Consider the following 21532-nt stretch of genomic DNA (forward strand, 5'->3'; position numbering starts at 1 on the left):
CGCACCCAATGCATGCAGTACAGCACACTTGGTGAGCAAGAGCTACTCTCTTCAGATCAACATGCATGATCGCGTTGATCAAGTTTGCTTAAACTAAGCATTTTAACGTGTATTTTACAAGCAATGATTCTGAAACAGCAACATGAAGCAGAAGCTTTACAAAAGTTTAGTGTAAGAGGGAAACACGTCAAACTTAATGACACATTTTAGGGTTTAAAGGCAGAGGAATGCACTGTCTCTGACGTCATCTGGCTCTTTCAATGAGTTTATACATAAACACCAATGCTACAATTTTAATATAATTTAGACAATACTCTGATTTAGAGTCTGGACTACAATGTAAACAGTGATTTTTAATAACCTTAAAAGGACCACAGACACGTGCATCGCAAAATGCGGAGCTTTTTCTTTCCATTTAACGTGCGGTATCAAATTCCATTAAAAGAGCACTCTTCCACCAGTCCCCGTGTCAACAAGCTTGGACCCCCTAAGCTTGGACACGTATTTTTGTGTCGCCACGGAGAAGCGAGATCAGCCATCAGTGGCAGACTTTGGAGATATGACTGAGGCCTCTCTATGCATGCTCTAGGTGTTACGTGCACTCGCTCTCTTGGACACTCACTCCCTTGGGCACTAGCTCCCTCTGCTTTTGTGTGCACTTGCTCTCTCTGTCAGTGACGGTGCCGCGCGCTTTAGCGTAGTATAAAAAATTATAATGTAGATTAAATTGCCAGCATAACTACCCCAAAAAACATGTAACAAAATATAATGTAGATTAAAGTGCACGCATATGTACACCAATAATCTGTAACAAATTAGCTCAAGGTTATTCTTCCCGTGCATTTTTCACCGTTATAATGTAGCGAGTTATGATCTTGATTACAGTGCTCGCGTATCTTCTGCACCATTATAGGTAACGGATCAGCTTAACGGGAGGAAGATTCATTTGAACGGGCCTTCAAACGAATCGACCCTTTAGATCCGAACAAACAAATCATCCAGCGATCGTTCGAGTGGACATCAATTTTATTTATGGCTATTTCTATCAAAATAAAAAACCCATTTATGTTTGAGCAGGTTAACAAGATCGAAGTTTAAGACATTAGATTCATAAATATACACAGGCACCTTTCTTTATATAAAATTAAACTTTATTGACTAATCTAACAGAAACTAACACCTAACACAAACACACATTCATACAAGTGTGGATAAGAGTAAAGAAAGTAAAGTAAGGGGTTAAGAGAATGTAATGATTGGAAAACCTCAGATTTTGTAAGAGCAAACCAAGCGAACCAAACATAATCAATTTAACCCTTTGAGAGTCTCTTTAGGGTTGCATTTAGTTTACACCAGTTCAGATGTAAGTGTACTTGCATTTGTCCATGATGTGAAGAAGCTCCCTTTGTCGAGCACATGTCTGGTTGGCTGTTCTTGGTCCTCGCGAGGTTTGAAGTGGGGTGGAGTCGTTGTTTCAAGTTAAAGCAGCAAAAGGGCCAGTCGTGCTGACTACTGGTTTGCGACGCACTAACTTAACTAGACTCTCGATGGAAAATAAAGAAAAGATCTATCGGAGATATGAATGTCTGAGCTGTGCTATTAACCCTTTCGGTCTGTGTCTCCGCCTGCTTTCTTGTAGGTTTCTCTGCTTAGGTCTCGTCTTCCCTAGGGTTTCTCTTTTTGTCTTGCTTTGCTCAGCTTTTTTTGACTTGAAAACTTGAAGAGAGAGTAACTTTTCAGGAGATGAGTTGAAGAGCAAGATGAGTTGCAGAGGGAGAAGAGAAGGGAGTTTACTTCTGAAAGAAGAGGTTGAAGCGGTTTTAAGAGAGTGGGTGTTGCTTTGAACACAAGCTTTATAGGGAGGGTTTGTATCCACCCTCCATGGAAAGTTGACCAGTCAGAAACTAACTACTCTGAAACGTGGTTTATGGCTCTTTGTTCGAAGAAGAGGAATTTGCATAGGCTAAGGCAGAAAGGTTCAAGACTCTTAAAATGTTAATATGTTGCACTTGTATTAACATAAAATGTCAACAATCAATTAGTACAGCAAGTTAGCTTCAAGACAATTCCAAACATGAATGGCTTATGAGCTAGTTTAGCTTCGGTAGAGTTAAACATTGTATGCAGAAATATTAAAACCATAATATTAATACAGGATAAAGGGACGTTATATAAAGAGAGAGTTCCTCTGGTCTAGAACCACCACTGACTAAAACATGTAAGATGGGATCATGAAAAGAACATTCAAAAAGCAACTCATGTAAAGACCTTGATCATATAACTGTCTTATTCAGATTAAGGGAAATCATTTGATTACTGATAACCATGTAAACATAGTCACAAGCCCTAACCCTAGAAAAAAGGAGTTCAGTATTTTGATAACAGCCTTTCCACAAGTTAGTAGTAAACTAATGTAATTTCATAATGCAAATCTTAAATTCATGCTAACCAACAAATGATCAAAAAAAATATAATAATGGTATTCAAATGTATAAAATATGAATTGATGTTTACTTTAAACTTAAATTATGTTGTTCTATTATAACAATTTTTTTTTAAAGATTTTGTCAAATAAAAGATTTTTCTAGAGTCATGCATGCACCATAATTTTGTGGCTCAAAAGTATCGGTTCAGGCACCGTTTTGGCTCCGGTATCGTTTTAAAAGTATCTATTTAGCACCGGTATCGAAATAACCCTAAACGTTTCCCAACTCTAATTATCCCATCAAGCAAAGAGTAATGTTTTCCATTTTTATCTATGATGCATGGAAAAGACTTGCCTGATGTGGGTTTCCTAACACTAAACTGAGCGTTTTCTAATGTAAGCTGATAGACAGTGCATGCAAAGACGAAATAAAACACGTGCAGAAAGCACTGGTCATGCGTTCAGCATGTGTAACAGTTGTGAGCACTGGCTGTACCGGTGCGTAATAAGAATGGGGAAATCACAGACATGCTGTTATAAAATAACGTTGGGAAATGGGAATGCTATATTGTTAGAATGCCCACCACATTACACCAGAGTTACCAGCCGCTACCATGCTTTATTTGGAAATGTATTCTCGCCCCACAAAAAATGTAGTCGGGTCCTGCTGAATGCAGACCTCTGGTAGAGTCAGGGGTGCCATTGGCTGGTTTGGGCACAATGAAAACATTTTGTGGGTGTCACAAACAAAAGTGGAGAGAGGGTGAGGGGGTCTCAAAAATGAAATATAAGAAAAAGGTGAGGGCGTTGGTGGTGTGGATAAAAGTGAAGAACGGGGGGAGATCATGAACGAAAGTGAAGAGCAGGGGGAGATCGTGAACGAAAGTGAAAGTGAAGAGCAGAGGAGGTTTCATGGACGAAAGTGAAAGATGGGGGAAATGAAGAGCGGTAGGAATGGAGGGGTGGTAAGCCCCCTTTTTTGACACACACAAGGGTGGCCCGGTGGTGCAATGGGTAGCGTTCTCGCCTCACAGCAAGAAGGTCGCTGGTTCGAGCCCCTGCTGTTCCTGTTGGCATTTCTGTGAGGAGTTTGCATGTTTTTCCTGTGGGTTTCCTCCAGGTGCTCTGGTTTCCCCCACAGTCCAAAGACATGCGGTAGAGGTGAATTTAATAAACTAAATTGGTCATAGTGTATGTGTGTGTAGATGAGTGTGTATGGGGGTTTCACAGTACTGGGTTGTGGAAGGGAATCTGCTGTGTAAAACATATGCTGGAGAGCATCAAGTTGGTGGTTAATTAAGCAAATTATTGAATGGAGGAAAATAATTATTGAATAATGAATTTATTTGCCTTGAGTTGCTTCAGACCTTTAAGTGTTTTCTTTTTTCTTGTTAAACACAAAATAAGATATTTTGAGCAATGTTACAAATTTGTAATCACTGACTTCCATAGTAGGGAAAACAAATACTGTGGAAGGTTTTACAGACTTCCAGCATTATTCATAATGTTTGTTAAAAAAAAAAAAGAAAAGAAAATACATATTCACTTGTCACAAACATGTGACAAGCGAATGTTGAGTAAATGATGACATAAATTAAAGCTTTGGGTGAACTGTCCCTTTAATAAAAGAAATTTAATTAACCATTTGAGCCCCTTTGTAATTTTTTACCAATTTTCCTCTAGTTGTTGCCTGTTGAATGCCAATTTAATTGTAACGACACTCTCATCTAAAACATCTTGTGCTCCTTTTCAGATTGCACCTATTTTAGAATGCCAGCTGTTGACTTATTTTTATGAATAACCACAGTTTCAGGTTTATTCTTCTCCCGAAGAAAACAATCATATCCTTAGGGTGGGTAAATTAATAGCAAACATTTAATTTTATGAGTAAACAATCACTTTAATTATCATACTAATTATGTTTCAATGTGCATAATTACATAAATCTAAGTTAATAATAAATAATGCATTGCGATAGTGTCACTTAGCATTTGTATTTGTTTGGGTTTCTGATTTCATTTATTTTTTTATTTTTGTTTAAGTTAATGATCTCTCAACCATAAAATGAAAGCAATGCAAGCATGAATGATGCAGTTTTGAGTGAACTAACATCACACTTTTGCTCTGTGCTCTCTGCAGTATCACAGTACTGGAGGAGGAAGCCAAGGAGGTTCCTGTAATTCCCTGAAGGCACCTCCATCACCATAGCCTGAGGTCCAAGGTCTTATCTTCAGACCAACATAAGAAGAGAATTAATGCACAAGATGTTCTGTACTGGGATCCAGAGGCCCAAGATCCGAGGGCTCCAGTTGGCTGTTCCTGACCACAAAGGGAATGGTTTGCCATTTTCTTCAACCTGTGCAACTGGAAGCCCTTCCACTGCATGGGAATACTTGATTGTTTCAGCTGCATGTTGAGTGGTCACATACTGTATGGTTATTTTGTGCTACTCATGGTGAATTGGAAAAGAAAATTACATGGAAAAAAAAAACGTGGAAAAAAAGTATTTTTATGTTGTTCTCAAAGTTTCGATTCCAAGTAAATGTTTTCGAAATCAGTCTCGGTATGTGTTTTTAAATGGAGTGTCAATGTGTCACTCAATGCTCTTGAGGATAGAATGTTAATTTCCCTTTCCCTTTTCTTTTTTTCTTTCTTTTTCTCCCACTGCGCATGAGTGTGTTTTGGTGTGGTAAAGTACAAGATGTTCTCTGTTTCCTGTTTGAAATGCTCTGTGGATTTTGTCATAAAGCGTCATGGTGGTGAATTGTTTACAGACTTTGCAAGTAAAATGTTATTTCTCATGTTATTAAACATCTATTTCTTACAAAAATAAGCTTATTGAAATGCATTGTTTTTCAATTACTGTAATCACTGTGCAGTAGGGATGTGGCGATGTCTGGTGTTCCGCGTCTTCTTTCGATTGAGCCATCTCAAATCTGTCCTTTCATGTAATCCCTGGCACACACAATGAAAAAATGAAAAAAATCTAAAAAAAAAAACAGGTTACAGAATTCAATATTCTCTCAGCGAATTTCAAACCACAGAAGACATACTGTATATTGAACCACTATAGTAAACCCCACAGCCATTTTCCCTGCAATGACTCCCGAGACTAGTTAATTTTCCCCATACTGAGTGTGACAGAAATACTTTGGTCTCATATAGCTCTAAACAAGTGAGCTCATTATAAGCTAAGCAACAGACGTGTTGAAAGTGCTGTTAAAGTCGCAGGCATGGTGCAACTCATGTCAGATGGCTCTGATTCACGGAGATTGATTTAGGCATTCATTGATCTGTTTGCTTTGTTGCCAATCACACTCCATTTGTTCCTGTCAGCATCCCGAGGACTAGCTTTCATCAGATACAACTGTTTCCTCTAGATAGAGGACAGCCTTTGAGAATCTTTTGTCACATAAAGAGCAGGAATGAACAAAAAACCTATGCTTCAGCATCTTATCTCTTTATACAGTGTTATATTTAGGTTAGATGTGAATATTTCTTGATATCTCTAAATTACAATCATAACATGTGCTTGTGCAAGTTTAAGATTTTTGATGAAGAGCTTTTGATGTATTTCCCGAGTTCAAACTCACATATATTTTAATGAATAGAATATGCATTGGCGTGCTGTCTGGTGAGAGGGCTCCAATCTTGGAAAAACACCCTAAAGCTTTTCTCAAACTCTGAGATTTCAGCCAGGATTTTGTCATCTGAAACAAACTTGGGAAAGATTCCTAAAATTCTAGGCTAAAATCTGTGGTCTTTGATAGTTGGTTTGACATGTTCACAGACAGCTGCTTAATGCCCGTTGCAATCAGATTTTCCCTCCGATGAAGCTCTAGCAGTGTCCGAAGATTTCCAACACTTTCCTGATGAGCGTCAATCCAAGAATCAATAGGAGCACAATCTGATGACGCAATCCAATACGACAATTCAAATGACCACAGGGAAATGTCAAAACAGTTTGTTTTTTTCTCCTGGTTTTATTATTGAGGTGTGCTGTTTGCAAAATTGCCGCTACATATTGTTTATGTTTGCTGCGAGAAATTGTTTCAGACTGCAGGATAGTGATGGGTGGTGGTGTCATGGGTTGATGACATCAAACTCAGGAGTTTTCTTCCTTGTTTGGTGCATCTTCATTGTCGTTCAGTTTGACATTATGACAGCTGAGATCATACAGTGTGACATGGGAGCCATGTTTGTGCAGTCTGACTTGCTTTAATCATTTAGGATTATTAAAAATCCCACAGTGAGAGATGATTTTTTAGCCCAATCCCACTTCTTTTTTTATACCCCTACCCCTATACAGAGTTTGAAGGGGAAGGGTTTCAAAATTTTTGCCCTAAGAAATTGGATAGCATTACAACACCTGCACACATCATCATATGTCATCATGAGCTCTTGCTTCATATAAGATCGACGAAGACGATTGCTGTATATATTCCAGTTGTGTAATTATTTTGGTATTAATCTTTAATCTTCAGGGGGGTTGAGGGATGCTGAAAGTTTTCCAATGGTTTGGTCTTATGCTTGGTTTCAAGACCAAGGGTTTGGTCTTAAGCTGATTGAATAATAGAATGATTGTCAAAAATGTATCATCCTAGTCAAAACTGTTCATGCTTCTCATGAAATTTGTTTATAACAAGCATCACTTTGGTCTTTTTTCCAAATGGTATTTTCTATGGATGCTAGGATAAGCCTATATAGAATACCGATTCCTTGCTATGTTGATCGGCTGATACCAATACCAATATTGATCCTTCAAGCTTTACAATGCATTAAGCACATTTTCCCTTTAAACATGATTTTTAATTGGATATCTCCCCTTATAAGAGAATAAATTAAGGATGCTGCAAAAAATCCTTTAAATGTGTCACTTACATAATTTAGGTGTGGTCAATTCATGGTCAGAAGCAGCTTTAAAGAAAATAATAAAGATTTGCAGCTATTACTGCTCTATTCATTAAACCTAACAAATGTAATGCTTAGAACATCACTGTGCCTCTCACGATCTGTTACCTTTCCCATTTATTCTCGTTACTATGATTGCTGCATTTTTTTAACTAAATTGCAGATATCACGAAGCCCCTATGAATATTTGAGAGACTCGCTGAGCTTCCGGGAGAGATCATTCAGTTGGACACTAGATAGGGGTGATCGCTCTACTTGCTTCACAGCTGCTCAAAACACTGGATATACAAAGGTTGCACTTGCAACAAAGAGACCATCACTCGCATGACTCGCCAAAATTTACACACATACATAACGGACAATTTAGCTTACCCAATTCACCTTTACCACATGTCTTTGGACTTTTGGGGGAAACCAGATCACCCGGAGGAAACCCACGCAAACAAAACATTTGTTTCAACAATTCATATCATGAGTATACGGGGCTTTTGTCACCTCTGCTGATATAACTGATGCATTGTATTTGCTTAAAATGAAGTGTTTATGAGTGACATCACTCATACATACATACATACATTGCATTTTTTTGTTCATGTTATAAACTCGCACTGATAAAGAGAACTGAATTCCACATCATTCTCCTCTTATTCGATTATACTGCTCAATGCATATGTTTCAGTACAATGATTTAAATGCTGATTAATCAGAGAGCTGTTATAAAGGGATTAGTATATCTGAATGATAGTCACAGCATCAAATGCAGATTTTATGACAGAATGCTTTTTAACTGTAGGGCACTTTATGTACAACAATGACAAAAAAAGGACAGATAATATTTAGTGAGCACATGTATTTAGTATTTCATTTTGTTAACTTGTTCATTATCCAGTCCCTACAGCAAAATGAACTGCCATCTTATCCAGCATACTGCAGATTCCCTTCCAGCTGCAACGCAATGCTGGGAAACATCCGTACACACTCATCCACACACATACACTATGGCCAGTTTAGTTTATTCAATTCACCTCTTGTGTGGTCTTTGGACTGTGGTGGAAACCGAAGCACCCGAAGGAAACCCACACAAACATGGGGGGACGAACAAGCAATGTCCACACAGAAATGCCAACTGACCCAGCTAGGACTCGAAACAATGACCTTCTTGCTGTGAGGGGACAGTGCTAACAACTAAGACACTGTTGGCTATTTCATTTTATGTTCAAAGTTAATTTTGTTGCATTAAACCAATAACCTACAGTAGTTTTTTTTTTTTTTTTTTTTTTTTTTTTCCAACTACTGAGTACAAGTAATTTTTTTCTTAATGTTTGCAAGACTGGTTGTGTCTGCATATTTATGCACCATTCTTTATTCAGATCCTTATGAGAATAAAAGAACAAAAATATAGTTACAGGCCAAATTATCATTTAATGAAGACATACTTTTGCACAGCTCTATGAACAATTACTGTCTTGAGTGAGACTTGTATGCATCTCTGGTCTCAAGATCCATGGAGAAGTTTCAAAGGAATAAATGGGGGCATCATGACAGTCAAGAGAGCAAGATCCAAGCATGAAACATTTTGAAGTATTTCATTTATGTTTGTTCAGCATTGATGAAGTTGCTAAATTTCACAATATTTGCTATTTTATGATTAAAACTTTATAAACCTAAAAAAAAAGTCAATATTTATCTTCATTCTCCACTAAAGTCTGAACCTTGTTACATTGGTATGGAAATGCAGGCGAATGGAGGAACACACTGCCAAAGAGCCTACACTGCAAAGGGGGATTGTGGTGCCTGGGGCAGAGGGCAAGCTTCCCGGGAATGCTGCCTGGTACTCCCTTGTTATGTTGATGATTAAGCTACTTGTCAGGAGGGACAGAGTCACTCTATGCCATTTTACGAATGCCAGGACCTCTCGCTGTCATCTGGTACAGTGAGCAGATGGGAGGGAATGGGAACAAAGGGGGTAAGGGGAGTCTGTAGCTTTCCACTGGCGGATGTCCAGTACTGTTGTCTGGCATTGCAAGTGTGGGGACCAAGTCTCAGCTAGTTAAGGACCAAGTGGCAGTTTATATATTTTTACCTCTTCTCCTCTCATTTCATCCCTTTTATATCTCTTGTTTTGTTCTTCATTACTTCTTGGTGCCAAGATGATCTCCATGGACAGAGTCGGCATGTTATGTGGTATGTATGTGGTAAGCGCACAGTGCCAAAAGCCATAGAAATAGAGTGATGCTGGTGGTGTAAGTAATAATGTGCTACAGTTTTGAGTTCTAGAGAGGAGAACCAGAAGGATGGAGGAGTGATAACAGAAGTCAAGAGAGCAAGAGTGGACCAGGGAGATAATTATGATACTGAATTATATTTATTGATGAGTATTATTTGACAAAAGTATCACAAAACATAGGATTTCTCTGGTGGAGGCCACATCCGTAGCTTGGCTTGGAAGCTTTTAGATCCAGCTATGTCTGCTGAGGACGAAGACAGGGACGGAGAGCCCCCCACCCCCTAGACAGGGCCAACATAGTGGTGGTGGGGATGATGGTGGGTCTGTATCGGTGCCTGAAATCAAATGAATGAAATGAAAGGACAGCTAATATACTCCTTGTGTCTCTTGGCTATTGATTGGAACTGTTTATGATGAGTGACGTGGCGATAGGGATTCCTTGTGTCTCGTGGCTATTGGTTGGAACTAATTTGATGAGTGACGTGACATTAGGTCTTTCTGGTAGAACTACTGTTAAAAGCTACATTTCTGGAAAATATCACATGAACAATCATGAAGTGGTTTAAACATACTTTCACTTTGCTGTTTGCTAATTTTATGACTAAACTTTCAAAATGTAATTTTCTGCTTGTATATTTCCTTCTTATCCAATATCTGAACTTTTTTTATTAATGCTGAACCTGGGATTAAAGAGGATATCAGTGTCAAAGAGCCAACTCTCCTGAAAGGGATTGTGATGATAGGCTAGCTGGAATCGTTGTCTGTGGCTACTTTAGTGGTAATGCTGGAGCAGCTTCACTCATATTCACTCAGTGTTGTTCACTGAGGCAATAGGGAGAGGCTGCCATCCCCAAAGGTAAAGAGGAACTGCTCTCAGGACCTGCTGTTTCATACTGGTACAAGAGAAGCATGCGAGACCATAGCCATCCACCATGGGTTGTCCAGAAGAATTATTTGTCATTGCAAGTATAACAGTCCCATGTATAATCAAGCCACAGTACCACTGATTTGGAAAAGGCAACTTTATTCATTCAGTCTCAATTTCAAAGTCTGTACAGCGGAATGAATGACCAACTATTCCGGCATATAACTATTCTGCAGCAAATGCCCTTTAAGCCACAACCCAGTATTGGGAAACACCCACACGCACAATCATTCACACACACACACACACACACACACACACACACACACACACACACACACACACATATATTCATAGACTATGGCCAATTTAGTTTATTCAATTCACCTATAACGCAAGTCTTTGGACTGTGTGGAGAAACTGGAGCACCTGGAGAAAAGCCATGCAAACACAGGGAAGTCCACCAATAGTATCTGGATGCAGCCTTTATGATGCAAGCTGAGATTGCATCACTCAGAGATGCAATGTCAAACACAATGCACTCAATGGAGCTAGTGACCTTACTGTGATGGGTAGGGTTAGGGGTGGGGTTAGGTGAGCGCATTAAAAAGCATTGGATGCAGTTCTGCTTGCATCTGCACCGAGTCAGCAGCCAGACCCCTCTCAAGTCCACACAGAAATGCAACTTGCCCAGCCAGAACTCGAACCAGCGACCTTCTTGCTGTGAAGCAACAGTGCTAACTACTGAGCCACTTTGCCATAAAAGGCAACTTGTTACATTTAAATAATTTATCTTCTGTAATAAGGGATCAGTGTAATTTTTTCAAAAGTATTTAAAAATATAATTTTTATAAGACAAAACAAAGCACTCACTTTGGCTTAGTCAGTAATTTACAGTATCAAGGGTTGCCACAGCAGAATGAACCTCCACTCTTTATGTTTTATGCAGTGAATGTCCTTCCATGTGCAAGCTAGCAATGCAGACATCCCAAGCCTCTTGGAAGTTCTGGGAGTATCCCGCAAATGCATAGAGACTCCCAGATGCCTGCAAATGAATAATAATCACCCTGAAATCGTGTGTCTCCCCCCATGTCCTTAAATACGTTACACACCCCTCTCTACCGCATCCCTCCCAGCTCTTCAGGTAGGTACAGTACATGCCACACACATGCCCCCAAGGCTTTTCAGATAGGTCGCGAGCATACACCCCCACCGCACTCCTCAGATACATTGTGCACTATTTAGTTTATATAGTTCACCTATACCGCATGTCTTTGGACTGTGGGAAAAATTGGAAGAAACAACGCAAACACGTAGAGAGTATGCAAACTTCACACAGAAATGTCACCTGACCCAGCTGGGACTCAAACTAGTGAGCTTCTTGCTTTGAGGTGACCATGCTGAGCCACCATGCTGCACCCAAACTAACTCAGCAACAATAACACAAAAACACTTAAACTTAGAATCTAAATTAAAGTACTCCCCATTGACGACGAATGGAGAGTGAATACAATCTGAATTACATTCCCTGTGTCAAAATGCAAGACAGCTGCCAATCATAATCCGCATGTGCCTGTTATTATCAATACCAAAGTCCCTTTAAGGCAAGTCATTTCACTCAGCGGCATCTTTAAAACACCTCTCGGGCAGTACACTCAGCCATTCTGTCTGAATAGGGAAACATCAAAGCCTTGATTGCTTGCCAAGCTTAGGATTCAATTTCATATTAGGAATCACCTGAAAGGGCAGCACGGTGGCAGAGTAAGAGGTGAGTAGCCTCACAGCAAGAAGGTCACTGGCCTAGTCCTGGCTCGGTCAGTTCGCATTTCTGTGTGGAGTTTGCATGTTCTTCCAGTGTTCACGTGAGTTTTTTCTAGGTGCTCCGGTGTCCCCCACAAGTCCAAAGACATGCACTAAAGGTGAATTGGGTAAGCTTAATTGTTCGTAGTGTATGTGTGTATGTCCTGGTCCTCCGGGTTGGGGGTTTAGTGTTAGGCTAACAACCCACCTGGTAAAAGTGACATGTTATGAAACACCAACATGGTACAGCTTCAATATAAATGGCCCTGGGAGTTAGAATCACCAATAAAATTAAACAACAACTGTGTCTTTAGTTTCATTTCTAAAGCTCTAACCACAAAAAAAAATAAAAATAAAAAAAAAATCTGCAGAAACTCACAGTTGGTCTGAGCCCCTTCCCTGGTGATTTGCCATTCTATAGCAATCTCTGATTGGTTCCTGTATTAGAAGGCGAGGCTTAATTCATCATGTTGATCACGTCTTGTGTATTCTATACTCTTTGATCATACTCAGCGTCAAAATGACACTTCCTATGCAATACATATGTAAAAGGCATAGTATGCAATTAGATGCCAATCACATCAACTATGTGTGGAATCATGGGAGTCATTGCCTTCAATACATCCTGCAAAACTTGTACATAAATCATGTTCAGAAATGGGCTAAAGCATGAGGTCATTAGTATGGCAACAGTCCTTGTCAAGTTAAAATTGTTTATTTTTCTGGATTTTAGAATTCTTTAAAACATTAACATTACTTTACAAACACAGCGTCACTTACTGTACTTACAGCTTAACAGCTTTGAGCACATGGGCTGGGCCATGTTTCAGCTATTGCATCTTGTTCTATAACACCGCATAGGAAAAGAATACTGCACTCTAGTGCCCCTGTGATGATGAAAAGGATATCACAAAATTCTCAAATAACAGGCTGATATAAGTATGGCTTTCTTAGCTGGTGGTGGACCAAGAAGTGTTGTGTGCAGGATCTGGATTTTTCCGCTCCTAATCTCTCTCATTCTTCGTTATAATCTTCATTTTCCGGCTTTTTTTTACACCTTGTGTGTCCTTAACCCAGGTGCCAAAATGATCTCCATGGACGTAGAAATGGAGTTACCCACTTGGCTGTGGCGATGGCAGGATGTGACAAGCGGGTCAGTGCCAAGAGCCATGTAAATGAAGTGATTCTTGTGGTGTGAGTGGTAATGAGCAACACTTACACACCACACCAGTCTTGAATTTCACACAGGAACTACAGAAGGAGAGACAACAGGAGAAAGAGAGAAAGGACCAGGCCTGGGACTGTATATGTTGGTGTTTTGTTTGCTTCTCTGTTTACATCTACATCTAGGTTTGTTCTTTGCTTCTACCATTTGGAGTTTTGGTTCGTTTCCACAGTCATCTATAGCTTGCTTGGTAGGGGCTGATCGGCTTTAAGCAGTGACTTTAACAGCGACATTTATACTTACCTGAACTAAATCGGTATTAGTTTAAGTGGAACTACACCAGCATTTAACCATTACTTCTCTGCCTGCCAGATTTGCTGGAATATTCTAGTCTGAAATACTGCTCTGCAGTCCAGTTTCCTGAGAGAACTGCTTCAGTATGTCACAGTACATGTTAGAATTAATGTTTCCCTCAATGAAATGTAGCTCCCCAATGCCAGCAGCACTCATGCAGCCCCAGAACATGACACTCCCACCATCATGTTTAATGGTTGACAAGACACACTTGTCTTTGTACTCCTCACCTGGTTGCTGCCACACAGAATTGACACCATCTAAACCAAACGGGTTTATCTTGGTCTGAGACCACAGGACATGGTTCCGGTAATCCTGGTCCTTAGCTTGCATATCTACAGCAAATTGTTTGCAAGATTTCTTGCATCGTCTTTAGAACAGGTTTCCTTCTAGGACCACAATCATGCAGACTAATTTGATGCAGTGTGCGGCGTACAATCTGAGCACTGACAGGCTGACCTCCCATATTTTTAATCTCTGCAGCAATGCTGGAAGCACTCATCCGTCTGTTTTTCAAAGACAATCTTTGGATGTGATGCTGAGAACGTGCACTCTGCTTCTTTGGCTGACCATGGCGAGGACTGTTCTGGGAAGAACCTGTCCTCTTAAAGCACTGAATGGTCTGGGCCACTGTGCTGCAGCTATCGTTTTATAGCCTAGGCCATCTTTATGTAAGGCAACAATTTGTTTTTCAGGTCTTCTGAGAGTTGTTTGCCATGAGGTGCAATGTTGAACTTTCAGTGGCCTGGTTGAGAGAGTGGAAGAGCTTTTATACCAAATTTAACTCACCTGCTATCTGTGGATACCCGGCCGAGACAGTGTAAAACATATGAGTTACATGACACAGGGAAAGAAAAATTACTAATTGTGCTCAATTTTGACATTTTCACTTAGGGGTGTACTCACTTTTGTTGCCAGGGGTTCAGCTATTATTGGGTGTATTTGTAGTTATTTTGAGAGTACAATAAATTTACTCTGCTATTAACACTTTTCACTGACTACTATTCATTGTGCCAATGAGTTATTTATGCAGTGTTGTCCTATGAGAAGTTATAAATACATATTTGCAGAAATGGGAGGGGTGTACTCACTTTTGTGACATACTATATATATATATATATATATATATATATATATATATATATATATATATATATATATATAATTTCATAGTATTCCCTATTTTTTTCTGGAGAAAGTCTTACTTGTTTTATAAAAGCTTAGATAAAAACAGATTTTTAATGTTTTTAAAACAATTTTAGGGTCAAACTTATTAGTCCCCTTTAGCAATATTTATTTTGATTGTCAACAGAACAAACCATCATTAATTACTCTAACTTACCAAGTTAACCTGGTTAAGCCTTTAAATGTCACTTGAAAAACCGTCACCTTAAGGTTCTAACTGCATTTTAAATGACTTTGAGATTTTGAGCTTCCCATATAGCATCCTATCTGAATTCCATATATGTAACATTTATTTATTAATTTTTCTTTTTATATAAAAAGTCTTAAAATGAAAACAACTTATGTAAAACATCCCATAATGTAAATAGGTTGTCATTTAATAAGAATATGTCAATAAGTCAATTTTGACAAAAAATGTCAGATAGAACCTTATAATTCTAAGGTGACGAAATATCTAGTATCTTGAAAAATATATAGTCAAAAACTGTGTACTGTCATCATGGCAAAATTAAGAAATCAGTTATTAAAAATGAGATATTAAAACTTTAGAAACGTGTTTATAAAATATTTGTATTAAAGCGATTATATGTTAAAAATTATGTTTAAATGTTATTTTTTTAATGGTTAAATGACTAATGTGTGCAGGGATTATCAGTTATTCCATTAAACACCAGTCTCCTCAATTGTCCCATAGTTACCATTAATAAGGTCTAAAAATATGGATAATTTTGCCGCTTACCACAACATGATTTTATGTATTTTTATTTTTTTTATGTTGTACCTGGAATTCATGTATTTGTTGCAATGTCAGTTTGTTGTGTACATTACATTGTGAAACTGTTCTTGTTGACATCTTGTAGTAAAAACATAGACTGAACTTGAGGCTGGGTGAGCTGTGCGATACACTCTGCACAGACAGCATGACCGTCCTTTTCGGAACCTCAGATGGAGCCATGGTTGGACCACAGTATAAACTTGCACGTCTTCCTAGACTTCAGCCGTTATTCCAACTCCTGGATTATACTGTACAGTTTAGAGGTAAAACCTTAACATTCATTGGGTTTATGATAAATGTTTAGGTTGTTTATTCATGCAAAATAGATTTGTAGTGTCAGGCTCGGGGATCGAACCCGGGTCCCTGGCGTGTGTGAGACACTATCAGGTTCCTTGAGGAGTTTTATTAGCAACAAAAATCAATCTTCAAAATGGAAGACGAAAAACAGTTAACAAAAACAGGAAACTTCAGGTTTCAAAAAATTCAAGTAAACAAAAACAGGAAACTTCAGGTTTCAAAAGGTACATCAACTTAGACAGGCAAAAACTTCTGAACAGAAAAAATCCAAAAAGCTCCAAGGAATATTAGATACAAGAGACTAGCTTAAATAACAAGAAGGAAAAACTCACTGTAGGTGACAGGCATGGATCAACAATAACCGAGCAAAGAACAGAGGAAAAAAGGGTTACTTTTATACAAACAACTAAACAAGGAACATGTGAAACTGATCTCGGTGATTACAGGTAACCAAAAAAAGAAAAGTTGAAATGGCGACATCTAGTGGCGAATAAAAAACATTACATGAGAAATTAACCAAAAACCCTGACAGGACCCCCCCCTCTAGGAACGGCTCCTGACGTTCTTGCCGAGTGATTTCATCTTAAGAGCGTGAAAGTCTCGAATGAGTCTCGGATCTAAAATGTCCTTGGCAAGGACCCAGGAACGCTCCTCAGGGCCATAGCCTTCCCAGTCCACGAGATACTGTCGAGTTTTGCGTACTTTGCGGGTGTCCAGTATCCGGCGGACTGTATAGACTGCTTGGCCTCCAACAAAACGAGGAGGGGGAGGTTTACCTGTCACAAAGAAAGGAGAAGACAAAAGGTAGGTAGGGTTTATCTTTAAAGATTTTGGCAAGTATAATTTGTAGATGACTGGGTTTACTTTCCTGGCGATCTTGAATGGACCAATAAACTTCTGGGATAGTTTCCTGGAGTCAACCCGTAGGGGAATGTTCCTGGTGGAAAGCCAGACTCTTTGGCCCGGACACAGATTGGGAGCCGGTCTGCGCCTGCAGTTAGCCTGGTGTTGGTACTGTTGGGATACCTTGAGAAGTTTGAGACGTGCCTTCTTCCAAGTCCGGCGACAGCGTCTAACAAACTGGAGGGCCGAGGGGACTGCTACTTCCACCTCCTGTTCAGGAAATAGTGCACTCAAAAGGGGACATGCCTGTAGCTGATGAACACAGGGAGTTATGTGCATATTCAGCCCACATAATGAACTGAGACCAAGTGGTGGGATTGTTTGCTGTCATGCATCTAAGGGTGGTTTCGAGGTCTTGGTTGAGTCTTTCTGTTTGTCCATTTGATTCTGGGTGGAAACCGGAGGATAAGCTTGTAGTGGTCCCTAGGGATTGACAGAACGCTTGCCAGAATCGGGAGGAAAACTGAGGTCCCCGATCTGAGACGATGTCCTGGGGAATGCCAAAGACTCTGAACACATGGTTCATGACTAGTTCGGCCGTCTCTTTGGCCGTGGGAAGTTTAGACAGGGGAATAAAGCGGGCGGCCTTTGAGAATCGGTCCACTATGACTAAAATAGTGGTGTTTCCTTGGGATGGGGGAAGTCCAGTGATAAAATCCATAGATATATGAGACCATGGTCTGTGAGGTATGGAGAGTGGGTGGAGAAATCCTTGAGGTGGCTGATGGGAACTTTTGTTTTGGTTGCAAGTGGGGCAGGCCTTAACAAATGCCATCACATCTTCCTTGATGGTCACCAAAATCGTCTTTGCAAGAATTCAAGGGTACGGGCAGAGCCTGGATGGCAAGTAAGCTGTGACGAGTGTCCCCACATGAGGACTTTCGATCGAACAACTCTAGGGACATACAAACAGTTGGGAGGACAACCGCCTGGCTCTGGGTCCTTAGTTTGGGCCTTTCTTATAAAACCCTCCAGCTCCCACCTGATGGGGGCTACTATCTTAGAGCTGGGGACAATCGGTCTGATAAAGTCCTCTTGTGGGGACTTCACATAAACTCGGGACAGTGCATCAGGTTTCAGATTCTTAGATCCTGGACGATAGGTGAGTGTGAAGAGGAATCGGTTAAAGAATAGAGACCAACGTGCTTGGCGGGGATTAAGTCGTTTGGCCTGTTGGATATATTCTAAATTCTAGTGGTCAGTAAGAACTTGGAATGGGTGTTTTGCCCCCTCGAGCCAGTGTCTCCATTCCTCGAGAGCCAGTTTCACGGCTAACAGCTCCCTATCTCCCACATGGTAATTTCTCTCAGTAGGGGTGAGACGGTGAGAGAGAAAAACACAAGGATGAAGCCTTTTATCTTCACCCCTTTGCGATAGCACTGCTCCAACGCCCACCTCAGAGGCATCAACCTCTACAGTGAAGGGTTCATCAGCATTGGGGATAAGAAGGATAGGTGCTGAAGTGAACCGCTTCTTAAGAATCTTGAATGCCTCTTCAGCTTCAGGTCCCCACCGAAACCTGATCATGTTCCCCTTGGTGAGGGCAAATAAAGGGGCTGCCACAGTGCTGAAGTTCAAAATGAATTTTCGATAAAAATTTGCAAACCCCAAAAACCGCTGTACCTCCTTGACCGAGGAAGGCGAGGGCCAATCCACCACTGCCTGGATCTTTTGAGGGTCCATCTGGATTTGTCCTGGTTCAAAAACAAAACCCAGGAATTTCACCTGGGAGACATGAAACTGACACTTCTCTGGTTTGATGTATAGATGGTTATCTAGCAGATGACGAAGGACCTTGTGTACATGCTGCACATGCTCTTGGAAGGAGTTTGAGAAAATAAGAATGTCATCCAAGTAGACATACACAAACTTATTTAGCATGTCACGAAGCACATCATTAATCAGGGCTTGAAAAACTGCAGGAGCGTTGGTCAGTCCAAAGGGCATAACCAGGTATTCATAGTGCCCTGTGGGCGTGTTAAAGGCGGTCTTCCATTCATCGCCTTGTCTGATACGCACTAGGTGGTAAGCATTGCGTAAATCAAGTTTGGTGAAGATGGAAGCCCCTTGCAGCATTTCAAAAGCTGTGGACATCAGTGGTAAAGGGTAACGATTGCGGATCGTGATCTTATTGAGACCTCTGTAATCTATGCAGGGGCGTAACCCACCATCCTTCTTCCCCACAAAGAAAAATCCAGCGCCCGCAGGGGAGGTGGATGGTCGAATGATTCCAGCTGCGAGGGACTCCTCAATGTAGAGATCCATGGCAGTCCGCTCAGGAAGGGACAAGGAAAAGATTCCACCTCTAGGGGGACAGGAACCTGGCAGAAGATCAATGGCACAGTCGTAAGGACGGTGCGGGGGTAGGACAGTAGCTCTCCTCTTGCTGAAAACTGCTTTAAGATGGTGGTACTGGGCTGGGACTCGGGACAGATCTAGGGGTTCTTGAGACTCGAAAGAAGGTTGAAGGGATTTCTGACTCAGACAGGTGGTTTGGCATGTGGGACTCCAACCCAAAACTGTGCTAGTGGGCCAATCAATATATGGGTTATGCTGAAGGAGCCAGGGGTGACCAAGGATAACTGGAAAATCTGGTGAATGGATGAGGTGAAAACAGATCCTCTCTTGATGTTGATAGATGGAGAGACAGAGTTGGGACGTAAGGTGTGTCACCTCTTCCGGAGCAAGTGGTCGACCATCTAGTGCAGTAACTGTTAATGGGTCAGGAAGAGGTTCACTGGGGATATTGAGGGTTTTTGCTAATGTGAGATCTAAAAAATTTCCAGCAGCACCAGAGTCTACAAAGGCTTGAAATTGGGACTGTTGGTCTGCCCAGGAGAGCGTAATGGGGAGAAAAAGACCACTTGAGGAAGGAGAGTTATTGCATGTAACTCCCGTTACAGTCCTTCCTGGCCTGTACGGGACTGGGCGTTTCCCGAAAGCTGAGGGCAGGTGGAACAAAAATGGCCAGATAAACCGCAGTATAGACAAAGCTGCTCCCTCATGCGGCGGTCTCTCTCCGTGGGGGTAAGCCGAGTTCTGCCTAATTGCATAGGTTCTGCACTGAATTGAGATACCTGTGATGTGGGGGTAGGTGCTGGAGTGGGCACCCCGAAGGAGGGCTTGGGGTGGTTAAAATATCTCTCCCTCAGTCGATTGTCCAAACGGATGGCTTGCTCCATGAGGTTCTCGAGATCCAGAGATGGTTCCCGGGTAGCCAGTTCATCCTGGATTGTCTCAGATAACCCATTTTGAAAACAGACCATGAGGGCTTCATTATTCCAACCACTTCCAGCTGCCATTGTTCTAAATTTTATGGCATATTCTCCCACACTGCCAGTATCTTGTCGTAGCGTTAGGAGTCTTTTTGAGGCTTGCCGACCACTGATGGGGTGATCAAACACCCGTTTGAATTCTTGTTCAAATGCCTTGTAATTTGAACAGAAGGGTGCCTTCGCCTTCCAGACCGCAGTGGCCCAGGAGAGGGCCTTACCAGATAACAGGGTGATGACATATGCAATACGGGCACGGTCTGAGGGGAAAGATGAAGGCTGCAGTTCAAAAGTTAGAGAACACTGTGTTAGAAAGCCATCACAAGCACTGGGGTCACCTGAGAAACGTTGTGGTGGTGGTAGGCGAGGTTCCATCATAGGGGAGATTACTCGGGACTCTGGCAGAGGTATCGAAGCAGCAGCAGGAGCTGGGGTTGAATCAACATGGACCTTGTCAAAGAGTTGACGAACAGAAGCCATAAGATCTGCAAGTAACTGAGAGTGTTGAACCATTAAAGTTTCTTGTTGGGCAAAGGCATCCTCATGGGGTTGAATTGTGGACTCATGCTGAGCCACAGTGGCTAGAAGCTGCTGGGAACCTGGAGTCTCTGGGTTCATGTTGGCTCGGTTATTCTGTCAGGCTCAGGGATCGAACCCGGGTCCCTGGCGTGTGAGTGTGGACTCCTTACCACTGAGCCACTGGTAGTTGAAGAACCCAGCAATGAGACACTATCAGGTTCCTTGAGGAGTTTTATTAGCAACAAAAATCAATCTTCAAAATGGAAGACGAAAAACAGTTAACAAAAACAGGAAACTTCAGGTTTCAAAAAATTCAAGTAAACAAAAGCAGGAAACTTCAGGTTTCAAAAGGTACATCAACTTAGACAGGCAAAAACTTCTGAACAGAAAAAATCCAAAAAGCTCCAAGGAATATTAGATACAAGAGACTAGCTTAAATAACAAGAAGGAAAAACTCACTGTAGGTGACAGGCATGGATCAACAATAATCGAGCAAAGAACAGAGGAAAAAAGGGTTACTTTTATACAAACAACTAAACAAGGAACATGTGAAACTGATCTCGGTGATTACAGGTAACCAAAAAAAGAAAAGTTGAAATGGCGACATCTAGTGGCGAATAAAAAACATTACATGAGAAATTAACCAAAAACCCTGACATGTAGATTGTAATAAAACTTAGATGTTTTAATTTAGAGGTTTAGTAAAGGCGGGTCATTTTTGACTCAAATGATGAATGGTGTAGACAACAGGAGGGTTAAATGCCAGCTTGTTAGTTAAATGTGTTGATGGCATTTGGTTTTTTAAAGCACTTTTCCTGTTATTGAAGGCTTGTA

General features: G+C 40.8%; 1 protein-coding gene and 1 long non-coding RNA gene across 2 annotated transcripts in view; one reads left to right on the forward strand and one right to left on the reverse strand.

Annotated features, from left to right (window-relative positions):
- The window catches only part of syt9a (synaptotagmin IXa), a 70349-nt gene extending 65091 nt beyond the window's left edge, over positions 1–5258 (forward strand). Inside the window, exon 7 of the mRNA XM_087293237.1 lies at positions 4565–5258. Coding sequence (XP_087149363.1) covers positions 4565–4633 — 69 coding nt within the window. The 3' untranslated portion in view covers positions 4634–5258. The remainder of the gene's footprint in view (positions 1–4564) is intronic.
- LOC147832852 (uncharacterized) overlaps positions 5098–21532 on the reverse strand; it is a 148203-nt gene continuing 131768 nt past the window's right edge. The window contains exon 3 of the long non-coding RNA XR_015515071.1: positions 5098–7730. This is a non-coding gene — a long non-coding RNA (uncharacterized LOC147832852). The remainder of the gene's footprint in view (positions 7731–21532) is intronic.

This window comes from Danio rerio, chromosome 18 (assembly GCF_052040795.2).
Source record: "Danio rerio strain M-AB ecotype USA chromosome 18, GRCz13ab, whole genome shotgun sequence".
Lineage (NCBI taxonomy): Eukaryota > Metazoa > Chordata > Actinopteri > Cypriniformes > Danionidae > Danio > Danio rerio.